We start from the raw sequence: 14,128 nt of genomic DNA, 5'->3' as shown, positions 1-14,128 counted from the left end.
ACTTTTTCTCTAATTCTGGGGATGGCTTCCTTGTTGATGTTAAGAAATCTCTCTCTCTTCATTGCTTTTCTTCTCTCCCCAGGTTTTGGGGTAACCCAGCCAACCAAATCATTCTCGCTGTTGAGACAAAGGGTGGGAAAATCCAGGGAATTCACCCCTAAAATGCCCACATCAAACAGTATCAAAGGCACCTCTCCTACCACGTCAGATCACCCAGGCTCCAACCTGGGGACCTCAGGCCAGGGGCAGGCTGGGCAGGAACCTTCTCATCCGTGAGATCCAGGTGGTTTTCAGGCTTAGACGCCATCAACCAAGATGCAAATTGCCCCCAAATGCAGCATTCTATGGCAGAGTTCAATTTTCTGAATGACAGGGGACCCCTGGATAATTTCGTCTTCATTTATTCAGATAGGGAACCTATAGTCCAGGAGCGGATGGGATTTGCCCAAGGTCACAGCACAGAGAAGGGGAGACTTTGAACTGGAGACAGGAGGGGAAGGACGTCCCAGTTGAGACCTGGCTGAGTGTCAAGTACCCCATGTAGTCCGGGAGATTTTGCCCTATTTTACAGAAAGGGGAAATGGAAAAAGCTCGGAGAGTTTAAGTCCTTTGCCAAGGTCACGCCCTGGCCTGAGGCAGGGCTGGGTGCATTTCAAGTTTGCCTGATACCAAGTCAGTGAGCTCAGCCTTCTGCTGGGCCAGGGAGCAGGTGGGAAGACGGAGGTCCGAGGCGGGCAGCGTCCCTCTCTTTTCTTTTGTGCCTCCCTCCAGGCCCTCCCTAAAGGCGCCTTGTGTATCTGTATCCTTTTAGGAAGAAGCTGCCCTCTCACGATGATGATGAGGCCGAAGAACTCAAGGCGCTGTCACCAGCCGAGTCCCCAGTGGTGGCCTGGTCAGACCCCACCACCCCACAGGAAGCCGAGTGAGTGGGGCCACCCCTCGGGTCTCCTGGTGCTGGGGGGCTGGGTGGAGGGGGGTGTGTGTTTTTAGAGGACGGCTGCTCCGGGGGACTGTATTTCTTCCAGGGGCTTCCAAGCAGTCCGTCGGCTGGTCTCCTGCGCTGGCTGCTCCTGGCTGGCCCAGGAGTTCTGCCAACTCTACAGAAGAGACTGCAACTCTGGGTCCAGCTCTAGGAACAGCCAGCCGTGCTCAGAGACAGGAGGTGGTGACTGACCCCAAAAGGGTCAGCAGGGACAGGGGGACAGGGGATCTCCACTGAGTCCCATCTTGGGAAGCTTGTTAAAACTACAGACCCCCGGGGCCATCCAGTTCTACTGGATCAGAGCCTCAGACCACAGCCCTGGGGAGGCTGCACCCGCTCCCTGGTGATTCTGCTGCCCCTTGTATGCAAAATAGGGTTAGAAACGGCAGTGACAATGGGGGGGGTGTTTCTGAAGGATTTGAGGGACCTGGTGCATGTTGGGTACCCCAGCCATGGGCATTTGGCCCCAGTCCCTGCCATGCTCTCCAGCCACGAGCCTCGTGAGACAGGAGATGCCAGGCTTGCCTTCCTCCTTCTGGTCTTTTTTTTTTTTGTTTTTATATTCATAATTTTATGCAATTTGTGCTTAACAGAGTTACAGGAAATTCATAAAAAATGAAGAAGCAGGAAAAACCCTAAACCTCACCCCTAGGCTAGTTGCCAATTTTAGCACACATTTAATACAGTAGGGTAGGTTAGGATGAGGACCGAGCCTCAGATAATATGGCATAAGTCAAGTATGATAATAAAAATTACCCTTAGCTGGGCACGGTGGCTACTTGAGAGGCTGGGGCAGGAGATTGCAAGTTTGAGACCAGCCTCAGTGACTTAGCAAGACCCTGTCTCTCAAAATAAAAATAGAGGCTGGGGATGTAGCTCAGTGGTAGAGCACTTGCCTAGTATGCAAAAAGGCTTAGGTTCAATCCCCAGCACTGCACATACATGCAAAAATTATCTTGGAAATCCCATGAGGAGGTCAACATAGACACCCATGTATTAGTTAGGCTTAGTTGCTGTAACAAATATGCCCTAAAAGTTCAATGACTGAAGGGACAAGAAGATATCTCATATGTCATAGTTATGGCACAAGTTGCATATTTCTGGTCAGTGGAAAGCTCTGCACCCTGGAATCATTTAGGTACCCAGGGTGACGGTGGCTCTGCCACTTTATCCGTGTGGCTTCCAAGATCCCACTGGTCATCATCAGAAAGGGACAACTGTAGGCCTTTCTTCAACAAGGAGCTATGGAGTTGCATGTCTCATATCTACTCATGTTTCAATGGTGAGAGCTTCCCACACACACCTGGAAGAGAAGTCCCAGGATGGGTGACTCTATTCCAGCCACTACTCACCACGGGGGAGAGCGGATACCAGGAAGCAGCTCCCGTGTCTGCCGTACCTGCATGCCACCTCTCACCAGGCCCATTCCTTGGTTTAGCCCAAGAGAAGCAGTTGACTTGAGTTTCTGTAACTTGACACATATATACATATCACATCTGCAAATCCTACTGGTACAGTCCACTCAGCAAGCTGATCACAGTGTGGACACTCAGAGGGGAACCTGCTCAGGTGACTTGTGCCAGCTCACGCAGGGCAGATGCCCCATGCTGTTGGAAAATGGGCAGCCGCCATCCTCTCTCTCTGCCACTGTCTTTCACTATCAGTGCATGAACTCTAATTCCTATAAGTAAAGAGGGCTATCACATGTCTCCAGTGCCTTTTCCATATATGTCCTATGTCCCCAAACATAGCTGCTCCCCTCTCTGTTCTACGGCAGGCACAAATCTCATGGGAACCTTGAGCTGGGTCTAAATCCCTGATTCTGCTGAACTCTGGACTGAGTTCCAAGAGTTTCTCCCCAAATTACAAATGGAATGAAAGTTTATTTTAGGAACTGCGCCTGAATCAGAGGCAACAGGGTACATTCTCTGACCCTGGGGCCAGCGCACCTGCACACGATCCCCTGCTGCGTTTCCTCCTGGGAGAAAGTGGACGGGGTCGAATTTCTGGTGTTGGGGAAGAGGGGGCAGGATGTGCCTCCTCCTGGCTCTGACGGAAGGTGAGCCCCAGACGCTGTCCAGCTCTGGCTGGACACCGGGGTCCTTTCCTGCTCAGCCTGGGTGCCGTTCCCACAGTGGCCAGGACCGTGCGGCCTCCACCGCCAGCCAGAACAGCGCCATCATCAACGACCGGCTGCAGGAGCTGGTGAAGCTCTTCAAGGAGCGGACGGAGAAGGTGAAGGAGAAGCTCATCGACCCCGACGTCACCTCCGACGAGGAGAGCCCCAAGCCCTGTGAGTGGGGGCTGCAGGGGGTCCACCTGGCCAGAGAAGGATGGGGTCCCCAAAGTCCCTGCCAACCAAGGTGAGGGTGGCCCAGGGCGGGCCTGGAGTGCACAGGAGAAGCCCAGATCCCTGTGCTGTGGACTTGGGGCCCTGTGAATACGGGTTCTCTCTCTGGGAGGAGACAAAGATCAAGGTTATGAGCAACAACCTTGCTCACGAGGGCAACTGCGGACCCTCTGCCCCCTTCCCGTTGGCAGGTGGGGTCCTGCGTGGGGCTGTCTCGTGCCACACTCAGAGAGGGTCCCAGATGGTCTTATTGTTCAGATTCATCAGCGCCTCGAAGTTCTTAAGGGGCCGCCTGAACATTTTCCTTTCTTTCAAGGATTTAGGGGGAAATAAGAACCATGCTTTCCTGTCAGGAAGGTTTTCTAGATCTTTCCAGAGAAGGGCTTTGGAACTCAAGGTGTCCACCATGGATTCACCAGACCCTGACTTCATAGTCCTAAAGCTAGAATCACGGCCACATTGAGCCTGTGAGCAACAGGCCCTCGTCACCCAGAGCAGCAGGTAGCTGCCAGGCAGGAGGCCAGGTCCCAATCAGTGTCCCTGGCAGGGACAGAGGGGCCAGGAGTCCTGCTCTGAGAAGCCTGAGCAACGTCTCCTGATTTCTCTGGGCCCTTTCATACTCCGACCCGTCAGTGAGGGCCCTGGGTACAAACCCCCGCTCATCAGAGGGCAGCCAGGGGCCCAACACAGGCGCACGAGGCTGAGCTGAGATGGTCAACGTGCCCAGGAGGACCTCACAGGGGACAGCTCCTGAGAAGCAGTTCCGTGCTGTAGCTGATAAGAGTCTCGGGGGGCAGCCTGGCTGCTGCTGCAGAGGGAACCCAGGGGGCGCTTCTGGGGAGCCCCCTGGATTCCCCACACAGAGCTTGCAGCAGGCTGTGGGGTGGACCCCTCAGTTCTGGTTCCAGGGTCTGCGGTTGGGACCCTTCTCAGGGCTGGACAGGTGGTCACCCATGTCATCCCCCAGCCCCAGCCAAGAAAGCCCCAGAGCCAGCCCCAGCCTCGAAGCCCCCGGAAGTGGAGCAGGTGGAGGAGGAGCACTACTGTGACATGCTGTGCTGCAAGTTCAAACGGCGCCCCTGGAAGAAGTACAGGTTCCCCCGGAGCATCGATCCGCTGACCAGTGAGTTGCCACCGTGCAGTGGAAGAGGGCGGGGTGAGGTGAGAGGCAGGTGGGAGGCCACGTCGTCCCAGGTTTGTGACCCATTTTCCAAATGATTCCACACTTCCTCACCTGGTTCTTAAACAATAACAAAAGTCGCTGGAATAGGAACGCAAGGTCACACCCATTTTATAGATGGAGAAACCAAGGCACAGAGAAATCTTCCAGCCTGAAGACACAGTGAGTTAGCCCAGGCCCAGGACTCCTGGCTGTTGGCCGAGTCTTTCTGCTCAGGCTGCACCGAGATGGGGAAGGGTTCTTCCACATCGAAGGTGAACTCCTCTCTCATCCCTTTAAGCGCATTCCATAGTCCTCAGAAGCGATGCCACTGCCCATGTGCACAGCACTTTGCAGTTTACAAAGGCCCTCCCTGCCCCTCTTGTCTGACATTTTCCTGTGACTTTGAGAAGAGGAGGGCAAGTGCCAGAGAGTGACTTTCTCAAGGTCACAAAGGAAATCTTTTAGGGGGCAAGACTCCAATCCTGGTGTCCACTGGTGTCGTCCCTCCCCGCAGACCTGATGTACATCCTGTGGCTGTTCTTCGTGGTGCTGGCCTGGAACTGGAACTGCTGGCTGATCCCCGTGCGCTGGGCCTTCCCCTACCAGACGCCGGGCAACGTCCACCTCTGGCTGCTGATGGACTACCTGTGCGACCTCATCTACCTCCTGGACATCGTCGTGTTCCAGATCCGCCTGCAGTTCGTCCGAGGGGGTGACATCATCGTGAGTCACAGGCCGGGGGGGGGGGGGGATGGGGACTGACCCCTGATGCTGAAACAAGTGAATAAGATAAGCTCAGGTGCAGCTGCCTGTGTGTATTCAACAACACAGTCGCTTACTTTGCACACCTGGGTAGGTTCAGAGGACGCACATCTGATATTGTTCATAGGCGAAGTAGCTCCTGGACCACTCACTGGAATTAAGGATGGAGCAGTAGCCCAGGAAATGGCCTTTAGGTCAGATGCACCATTCAAATCCTAGCTGAATGGCCTGAGCCTCAGTTTCCTTATCTGTTAAATGGGGTTGGTAATAGTTCCCACCTGGTGGCATTGCTGTGCAGATTGATTGAGAGGATGCAGGGCACTCAGCTTGATAACTGCTGGAAACCAGCATGGGCTGGGAGGGGTGGTGTTCCTGGGGATCCTGCAGAGAGCTTGCTGATGCTCTGCCATTTGGACCAGTTTGAGACCCTGGTCTAGGCCAGCTCCTGCTTGAGGAAACCAAGTCCCTGATTGTGACTTTCCAAAAGCAAGTGACAGCTGGTGGTGTACACCTGTAATCCCAGCAACTCGAGAGGCTGAGGCAGGAGGATTGCAAGTTCAGGGACAGCCTCGGCAACTTAGCAAGACCCTGTCTCAACATAAAAAATAAAAGAAGAGCTGGATCCGGTGGTGCACATCTGTAATCCCAGAAACTCAGAGGGCTGAGACAGGAGGATCCTAAGTTTGAGATCATCCTCAGCAATTTAGCTGAGCATCTGGGCAAATTAATTAGACAGATACTTGTCCAGAGAATAAATACACATGTCCAACAAGTGTATGAGCAAAATGTTCAACCTCATTAGCAGTTAGGAAAATGCAAACCAAAATTATACTGAGATTGCATCAAGAATAGGATGTGGAGATGATGTGGAGAAAAAGGAACACTGTTAGACTGTTGGTGGGACTGTAAATCAGTACAGTTATGGAAATCAGTAGGGAGGTTCCCCAAAAGTCTAGGAATAGAACCACCATATGACCTGGCTATACCACTTTTTGGTTTTTATCCCAAAGAATTAAAGTCATCTTACTAGAGTGACACATGCCTGCCCATGTTACAGCACACGGTTCACCGCAGCCGAAATGGAACCAGCCTAGGTGCCCATCAACAGAAGAATGGATAAAGAAAATGTGGTGTATACACACAAGGGAGTTTTATTCAGCTATCAAGAAAATTTAAATTATGGCAGTTGCAGGAAAATGCATGGAACTAGACCCCATCATATGGAGCAAAATCAGCCAAACTCAGAAGGTCAAGGGTCGCATGTCTTCTCTCAAATGTGGAAGCTAGAGTGGGAAAAGGAGAAGAAAGGTGGGGGTATCTCATGAAAATCAGCAGGAGCTCAGTAGAATACAGAAAAGGAAGGGGGGGTGCGGAGAGGGAGGGGGACGGGCTGAGGACTGGTATTGGCCAAATGAGATTGTTACATTGTGAGTATGTATGACTATGTGACAGCAAATCTCACCACTTTGTACAACTATGATGCACCAATAAAGAACATGCAAAAAAATAGTAAAGGGCCCGGGAAGCAGCTCAGTGGTAGAAGATCCCTGGGTTCAGTCCCCAGCAACAAAAGAAAAAACCAAAAAAAGTAAAAAGGAGTGGGGATTAGCTCAGTGGCAAAGCAACCCTGGTGCAATCTCAGTACCCACCCCCAAAGCAAGTGACATAGTCCCCTATCTCCCCATGCAAGTCACTTCCTAAAATTCCCCACGGAGGGAGGGACAGGGTGCGCTGGAGTGGGAGCGCCCTCCCAGCATGCCGTGGGCCCTGGGTTCCACCCAGCTCAGCAGAGAAACAACTCCCACCAGCAGCCCCTGCTCCCCTGCATGTGAACAAGTTGAAGTTTTGCCTTTAAAACAAATTAAGGGGAAGAGAATTCCCAGGCCAGCCCCTGCCACTCAGTAAAAGCCACAGGTCGTGGGGGAAGAGCAGCGTGCAGAGGGAAAGCTCCATGACTGCCTATTTCAGGCGGCTGCTCTGGGAGGAGGGGGCTCTGGAGGAACCCCCTTTCCTCCGCAGGTCAGGGCCCGAGCTCTCACCCACTTCACCGTCAATGTCCCATTTTCTTTCAGGTGGACAAAAAGGAGATGCGAAACAACTACCTGAAGTCCCGCCGATTTAAGGTGTGTGAAGGTTGCCAGCCATGCTGCTCGCAGGGCCTCGCAGGCCCAGTGCTCTGGGGACACATGGGATGTGGCTGCCACTATCTCCCATGGAGTGTCCTCCAGGCCACCAGGCTGGGTGGCGCTCAGAGGCCCCTTGCAATGGGCCAGCCCTGCCACTGGTTCCCAGTAGCTCTCGGGGCCATGGTCATGGTAAGAGACCTGCCTGGTGCTTCCACTGAGGCCGAAGCCCAGGGACGGTTGGTGGGATATCTCCTACCCGCCATCTGACGCCCTCCTGGGGTTCTGACCTCACCTTTCCACGGTAGAGGCCCCGCCCTTTCCCCTCACTCCCCCGCCCTTCACCATGCACTCTGGGGGCCGTTGGGATTGCAGATGGACCTGCTGTGCCTCCTGCCCTTGGATTTGCTCTATTTGAAGTTGGGCATGAACCCCCTCCTGCGCTTGCCCCGATGCTTAAAGGTAAGACCCGCAGCCGCCCTTCCCCTGTGCCTAATTAGTGCCTCTGTGCTCTGCACTCAGACACTGCCACCTTAATGTCCCCTTAAGTTTCCCCCAAGAGCCTGGAGAGAGGGAGGTGTCCTCGCAGGTGGCCCAGGGGACAGGCACCTACTCCTCCCAGGTCTTAATGGAAAGTGACCCCAGCTGCTCTAGGTTCAGTGGCACTGCTGCTAGGTATTGATCCAGGGGCTTACCAGGCCCTGGCTCCTCAACCCTGGATGTGGGTGCTGTGCTGACAGCCTCAGAGAGCCTAGGAACCTGCCCCAGGGCACACAGGACGGAGCAGAGCCGGGGCTGGAGTAGGCAGCCTGTCCCCTCTGACCGTTAAAGAGATGGTCCAGAATGGGGTTCTACTTTATGATGGGCCCTACCCCAAAGACAGGGAGACTGGCACTTGGAGCTGCTGGGTGATGTGCCCAAGGTGGCAGGAGAGGAAGTGCCAGGATGGATGTGAAGGCCCCGCCCACCACCCGTTTTGTCATTGGTTGGTGCTCAATGTCAGTCCAGTTGTTCATCCTGCCACTCACTAGGTAGAGGCAGGGTCCCTGATACTGGAGACCTGGCACCTGTCCTCTAATGTGGATAGGATAGATAGCCACTCAGGGCTCTTGGGATCCCCCAAATGAATTTTTCCAGCCAACCACTTAAATTCCTCTCTCTCCCTACATGATACCTGGTGCCTTTTTTAGGGGGGACTTACATAAAAGGGAAATGCGATAACATCAATAACCCAGAGAAAAAGGGCAGAGAACACTAGGAGGAATGCAAGAGCCTAGGAGCTGCCTCTGAGCTTCCTGGCTGCCCAGGGGAAGAGGGAAATTGTACTTGGCACCATTCTTATCTGACTTGTACCAGCCTCCCGGGGGCTGCAGAGTTTGCTTTAGAGCTAGTCATTGGCGTGAGGAAGGTTGGGTCCACAGGCCAAGACTACCCCAGATGTGGAAGTGAGGTCCCTGCCTTTGTTCACGAGGTAGCCCCCGTGAGCCTGCGTAACTCCCAGGCCTAACATTTAGCGTGACTCAGAGGGAGCATCCATTTGGACCTGAGGGGAGGGCTCCAAGCCCATGGCTCTTCTTTAGCCAATTCAAACTCTGGATGGAAATGGGAATGGGCCCCTGCGTGCTGGCTGGCCTACCCTTTAGGAATTCTTCATAGATACGATTTTCAAATATCAAAAAACTGCATGTGTTCAAAGATCCCGACGGGATGTAGCCCAACAGGAGCCGGAGTCTGATCTGAGCTCAAATGTTGGCTCAGGGCTGGGGCTGGGGCTGGGGCTCAGTGGTAGAGCGCTTGCCCAGCTTGTGTGAGGCCCTGGGTTGGATCCTCAGCACCACATGAAAAGATGAATAAGTGAAATAAAGGTATTGTGTCCCTCTACAACTGAAAAATAAAAAAAGAAAAAAAACAAAAGAAAAGAAAAAAAGATTTGACTCTCACTTCCCCGCATGGGCTTTGGGCACATTATTGACTTCACTGAGTGACAACTTTCTGTCAGGAGAACTATAAGGCTGGGGGTGTGGCTTAGAGCTAGAGTGCTTTCTTAGCATGTGTCAGGCGCTGGGCTCCGTCCCTCTCATTAAGGAAGGAGGAAGGAAGGGAGGGAGCGAGGGAGGGAGGGAGGTAGTCATATAAGGTACTGATCCTATAACAGGAGCTCCATAAAGGAGTAGTGGTGCACATCTGTGATCCCAATGACGTGGGAGGCTGAGACAGGAGGACTGGAATGTGAGGCCAGCCTGGCACCTTCGTGAGACCCTGCCTCAAAAAATAAAAAGGGCTAGGGATGTAGCTCAGTGGTGGAGTGCCCCTGGGCTCAATCCCCAGGAACCCCCTTCAAAAAAAAGTAGTTATTGTTATACTTTTATCACTATAAATAAGCCTTTCAAGGAACTAAGGAAGAAGTGTAAGGAATGATTTAAAAGAAAAAAAATAAGATTGTTTCCTTTAAAAGTCAACATTTAAAAGAGTCCCTAACCTGGGGACCCCTGAAAGTTTCACGACGGGGTTCAGAAGGTCTGGGAGTCCCCGTTAATTAACTGCATGCCACTGTGAAACCAGGACCATGTGTGATTCCCGGGGGAAGGGGCCAGGGCTGCCATGATTCCTAGTGGGGTTTCTGGGCCCACCAGGCCCAGGGCGAGGGCCCTCTGGTTGGGGACGCTCACTGTCCAGCCCCTTCCCCCGGAGGAAGGGCGCAGTCCTGGGGCCGCGGGCAGCGGGGAGCTGAGGGCAGCGTGGCCCCTGCAGCGTGGCTGCCCCTGACGCCTGCTCCTTGCTCCCAGTACATGGCCTTCTTCGAGTTCAACAACCGCCTGGAAGCCATCCTCAGCAAGGCCTACGTGTACAGGTGGGGCTGCGCACGCGCACACTCACACGCACATGCACACGTGTGGACACACAACAAACACGCATGCCACACACACGTGCCACACCCCCCACACCATACACACACACCACACATGCATGCACGCACACACACGTGTGCACACACCACAAACCACACATACCACACACATGCACACCCCACACACACCACACCACCCACCCGCACACACATACATGCACACACACCATACACAGTCCACACACACACACACATGCACACCCCACACACACTCCACATGCACACCACACACCCCCCACAGGACAGAGCATTCTCACCACGACCGTTGCCTCCCCTTTCCCACCCTGACCTCCCGGCCTCAGCACACAGGAAGCTGGGCCTCTTCCTGGCCTCTTCCTGGCCCAGCCTCCTCCTCTCTGAAGGGATGTTTATGTTTAGAGTCAGGAATGTCCTATTTCCTCCCATTGAGACTTGGGACGAGGGTCCACACAGGTGGACCAGCCGCTCAGCAGCACAGGGGGCAGTTCACCAGCCACGCTGGGAAACAAGGCTCCTCACTCCTCTTCAGACCTCTCAGCCTTACGGTCACCTCTCTGCGGTCACCTGTCCCCTCCAGGCCCTCCCCACAGCCACGAGTCTCCTCTGTCCCCTCTGTTCCCCGAGAACTCATCAGCAGGTAGCTCTTCCCGCCTGAGTCTTGACCAGGTCCCCATCGAGGGCCACCATTCCTAACTGCCACTGCCTCGAAAGAGTGCCCCAGGGGGCCAGTGTGGCCACCAGCTGTTCCCACTGGCAGGGCGTCCACCCACGGCCGGGCCACACGTTCCAATGGGGGAAGTTGTGAAGTGGGCTTCCGGGGAGGAGGGGTGCGCTCCCTCGCAGCCCCTGGGGTGGCGAGAGGCCACCAGCCGGCTGTCACCTGGGGTCACGCTCTCTCTCACCCTGTGGGTGCTCCCGCCTGGGCAGGGTCATCAGGACCACAGCCTACCTGCTCTACAGCCTGCACCTGAACTCCTGCCTCTACTACTGGGCGTCGGCCTATCAGGGAATCGGCTCCACCCACTGGGTGTACGACGGCGTGGGAAACAGGTGAGCGGCCTCCTCCGGTGACCTTCTCCTTCTTTGTCATTCAGAGCAGACAGGCTCCTAGAAAGGGGTCTCCCTGCCACTGTTTTGCTAAGGGATGGCTCTCCTAAGACGAGGTGCAGGGGCCATGTCCCCTGTCTTTCTGAGCCAGTTCCCTGAGCACCTGCTGTAGGCTGGCACAGGTACAGAGGGGAACGAGACCTGCAGGAAGGGTCCTTTCAGCTTCCCAAAGCCCAGGAGGGCAGGCGAGCACACCGTCCATCTACCCCTCACCCCCGCATGGCCCACTGGGAACGAGGCCACAAAACCCTTCCCAACACAGCTTCCCGGGGGTCACCAGCCTCCGAGGAGCTTGTGGACAGGCTCATCGTACGACGGGGGGTGGCGACGGTGTTCTGTGCCCTGTGACGCTGCAGGGAACCTTTGTCCTCTGGCCTGATGGTTCCCTCATCTCAAATTCTTGCAAAGGGGAATAGCCAAGGGTGCAAAAATGTTAATTATTTGAATTAATAAAAACTAATAAACTTCTTTAGCGTGGTCTCAGGGTTATAGAAAGTTCCCTGGGGAAGTCGAGAGTTGAATACATGGACTGCCTCACTTTTCTTCCTTCTTTTCTCCCCCACGGGGCAGGGGATGAAGCCAGGGGCTGGTGCATGCCAGGCAAGCGCTCCCCCAGGCCTCTCATGATGCGAAAAGCTCACAGTCCAGCCCTCCACACTGGGTCCCCCCCCAAGCACCTGCTTCCAACTCTAGAGTTCGCCCCTTCTGAGACTCACAGTTGTTTTTTTTTTTTTTTTTTTTTTCATTTTTTAATTAGAGCGTTGTAGTTATAAGTAGAGGTTGGGTTCCTTTTGACAAACTCATATGTGCGTGGAATTTGATTGACCCTGTTCCCTTTTCCCTCCTCTCCTCCCTCCCCCTCCTCCTTGCTCAACCGGCCTTCCTGTCACCCATTTTTATTTATTTATTTTCAATTGGTGCTTTCTACATATACAGAAAGATGAAGCTCCCTGTGGTACATTTACGTAGGCATCTAACGTGATTTTGTTAGATTCACCATGTTTCTTCCCATTTCCCGTCCCTCTTTCCTCCCTCAGTCTCCTGCTCCACCCACCTTCCCTCTGTCTTCACGCTATCCTGTCCTCCCACCCACCCCTACCTTCTTTCCCTAATTTTGCTCTAGCTTCCACATATAAGAAAAAAACAAAAAAACATTTGACCCTCCATTTTCTGAGCCTGGCTTATTTCACTTGGCACGATGTTCTCCCTTTTCATTCATTTACCAGCAAATGCCATGATTTTATTCTTCTTCATGGCTGTTAAAACTCTTGTGAGTATTTACCACACTTTCCTAATCCGTTCATCTGTTGGTGGGTATCTGGATTGATTTCATGCTTAGGCTATTGTAAATTGTGCTGCTGCAAACATTGGAGTGGCTGTGTTGCTATCATATACTGATTTTAGATCTTTTGGATAAATACTGGGGATCGGGATAGCTGGGCTGTATGGTGGTTCCGTTCCTAGTTATTTGAGGAATCTCCATACTGCTTTCCAGAGTGAAGGTACGAGTTTGAGATCCCACCAACACTGTATGAGTGCACCCTTTCCCCCACCTTCTTGCCAGCATGCATTATTCTTCGTATTCTTGATAATTGCCACTTTGACTAGAGTGAGTTGAACTCTTAGTGGAGTTTTGATTTGCATTTCCCTGATTGCTAGAGATGTTGAACTTTTTTTTTTTCATGATTTGTTGACCATTTGTGTTTCTCTTCTGGGAAATGTCTCTTTAGTTCTTCTCCCCATTGATTGGGTGATTTGCTTGTTTATTTCCAGGTTACATTTTTTTTGAGTTCTTTGTATGTTCTGGATATTAACTCCCTGTTGGAGGAGCAGCTGGCAAAGGTCTTCTCCCCTCCTGCAGCTCTCTCTCCACACTCTTAATTGTTTCCTTTGCTGTATGGAAGCTTTTTAATTTGACGGCATCCTCCTTATTGATTCTTGGTTTTATTTCTTTGAGCTTCAGGGGTCTTGCTGAGGAAGTCAGTGTCCGTCCCAGTGCACTGGACTATTGAGCCGGTGCTTTCTTCTAGCACTTGCAAAGTTTGGGTCTAATTCCAAAGTCTGTAGCCCATTGGGTTAGGGATCTAATTTCATTCTACATACGGGATATTCAGTTTTCCCAGCACCATTTGTTTAAAAGGCTGTCTTTTCTCCAACATATATTTTGATACCTTTGTCAAATATCGTGGCTGTGAGCATATGGGTGGGTCTTTGTGTCTCTCTTTCTATTCCATTGGTCTTCATTCTGTTTTGATGCCAGTACCATGCTGTTTTTGTTACCACGGCTCTGTAGTGTGATTTTAGATCAGGTATTGTGAGGCCTCTAGGATCAATCCCTCTTCTTGCTCAGGATTGCCTTGGCTGCCAGGCGTGATGGTGCCCGCCTGTAATCCCAGCAGCTGGGGAGGCTTAGGCAGGAGGATTGCAAGTTCAAAACCAGCCTCAGCAACTCAGTGAGACCCTGTCTCTAAATAAAATACAAAATAGGGCTGGGGATGTGGCTCAGTGGTCAAATGCCCCTGAGTTCAATCCCAGGTACCTACCCCCCGCCAAAAAAAATAATAAAATAAAATTGCCTTAGCTATTCTGGGCCTCTTGTTCTTACAGATAAATTTTATTTGTTCTGTGAAAAATGTCATTGGTATTTTAATGGGGGTTGCATTGAATCTGAATATTACTTTTGGTAGCATGGCTGTTTTGACAATATTAATTCTGCCTATCTAAGAACATGGGAGGTCTTTCCATCTTTTAAGGT

At 52.6% G+C, this 14,128-nt stretch overlaps 1 protein-coding gene across 1 annotated transcript in view; it reads left to right on the top strand.

Annotated features, from left to right (window-relative positions):
• Positions 1-14,128, top strand: part of Cngb1 (cyclic nucleotide gated channel subunit beta 1) — a 66,054-nt gene that overhangs the window by 30,787 nt on the left and 21,139 nt on the right. The window contains 8 exon segments of the mRNA XM_076837843.2: positions 812-922; positions 3,118-3,275; positions 4,300-4,455; positions 5,009-5,217; positions 7,329-7,379; positions 7,755-7,841; positions 10,166-10,230; positions 11,194-11,316. Of these exon segments, the coding sequence (XP_076693958.2) occupies positions 812-922; positions 3,118-3,275; positions 4,300-4,455; positions 5,009-5,217; positions 7,329-7,379; positions 7,755-7,841; positions 10,166-10,230; positions 11,194-11,316 (960 nt within the window).

Source organism: Callospermophilus lateralis, chromosome 18, assembly GCF_048772815.1.
Source record: "Callospermophilus lateralis isolate mCalLat2 chromosome 18, mCalLat2.hap1, whole genome shotgun sequence".
Lineage (NCBI taxonomy): Eukaryota > Metazoa > Chordata > Mammalia > Rodentia > Sciuridae > Callospermophilus > Callospermophilus lateralis.
The sequence above is the reverse complement of the archived record's forward strand: the minus strand, read 5'-3'. Positions and strand labels throughout refer to the sequence as shown.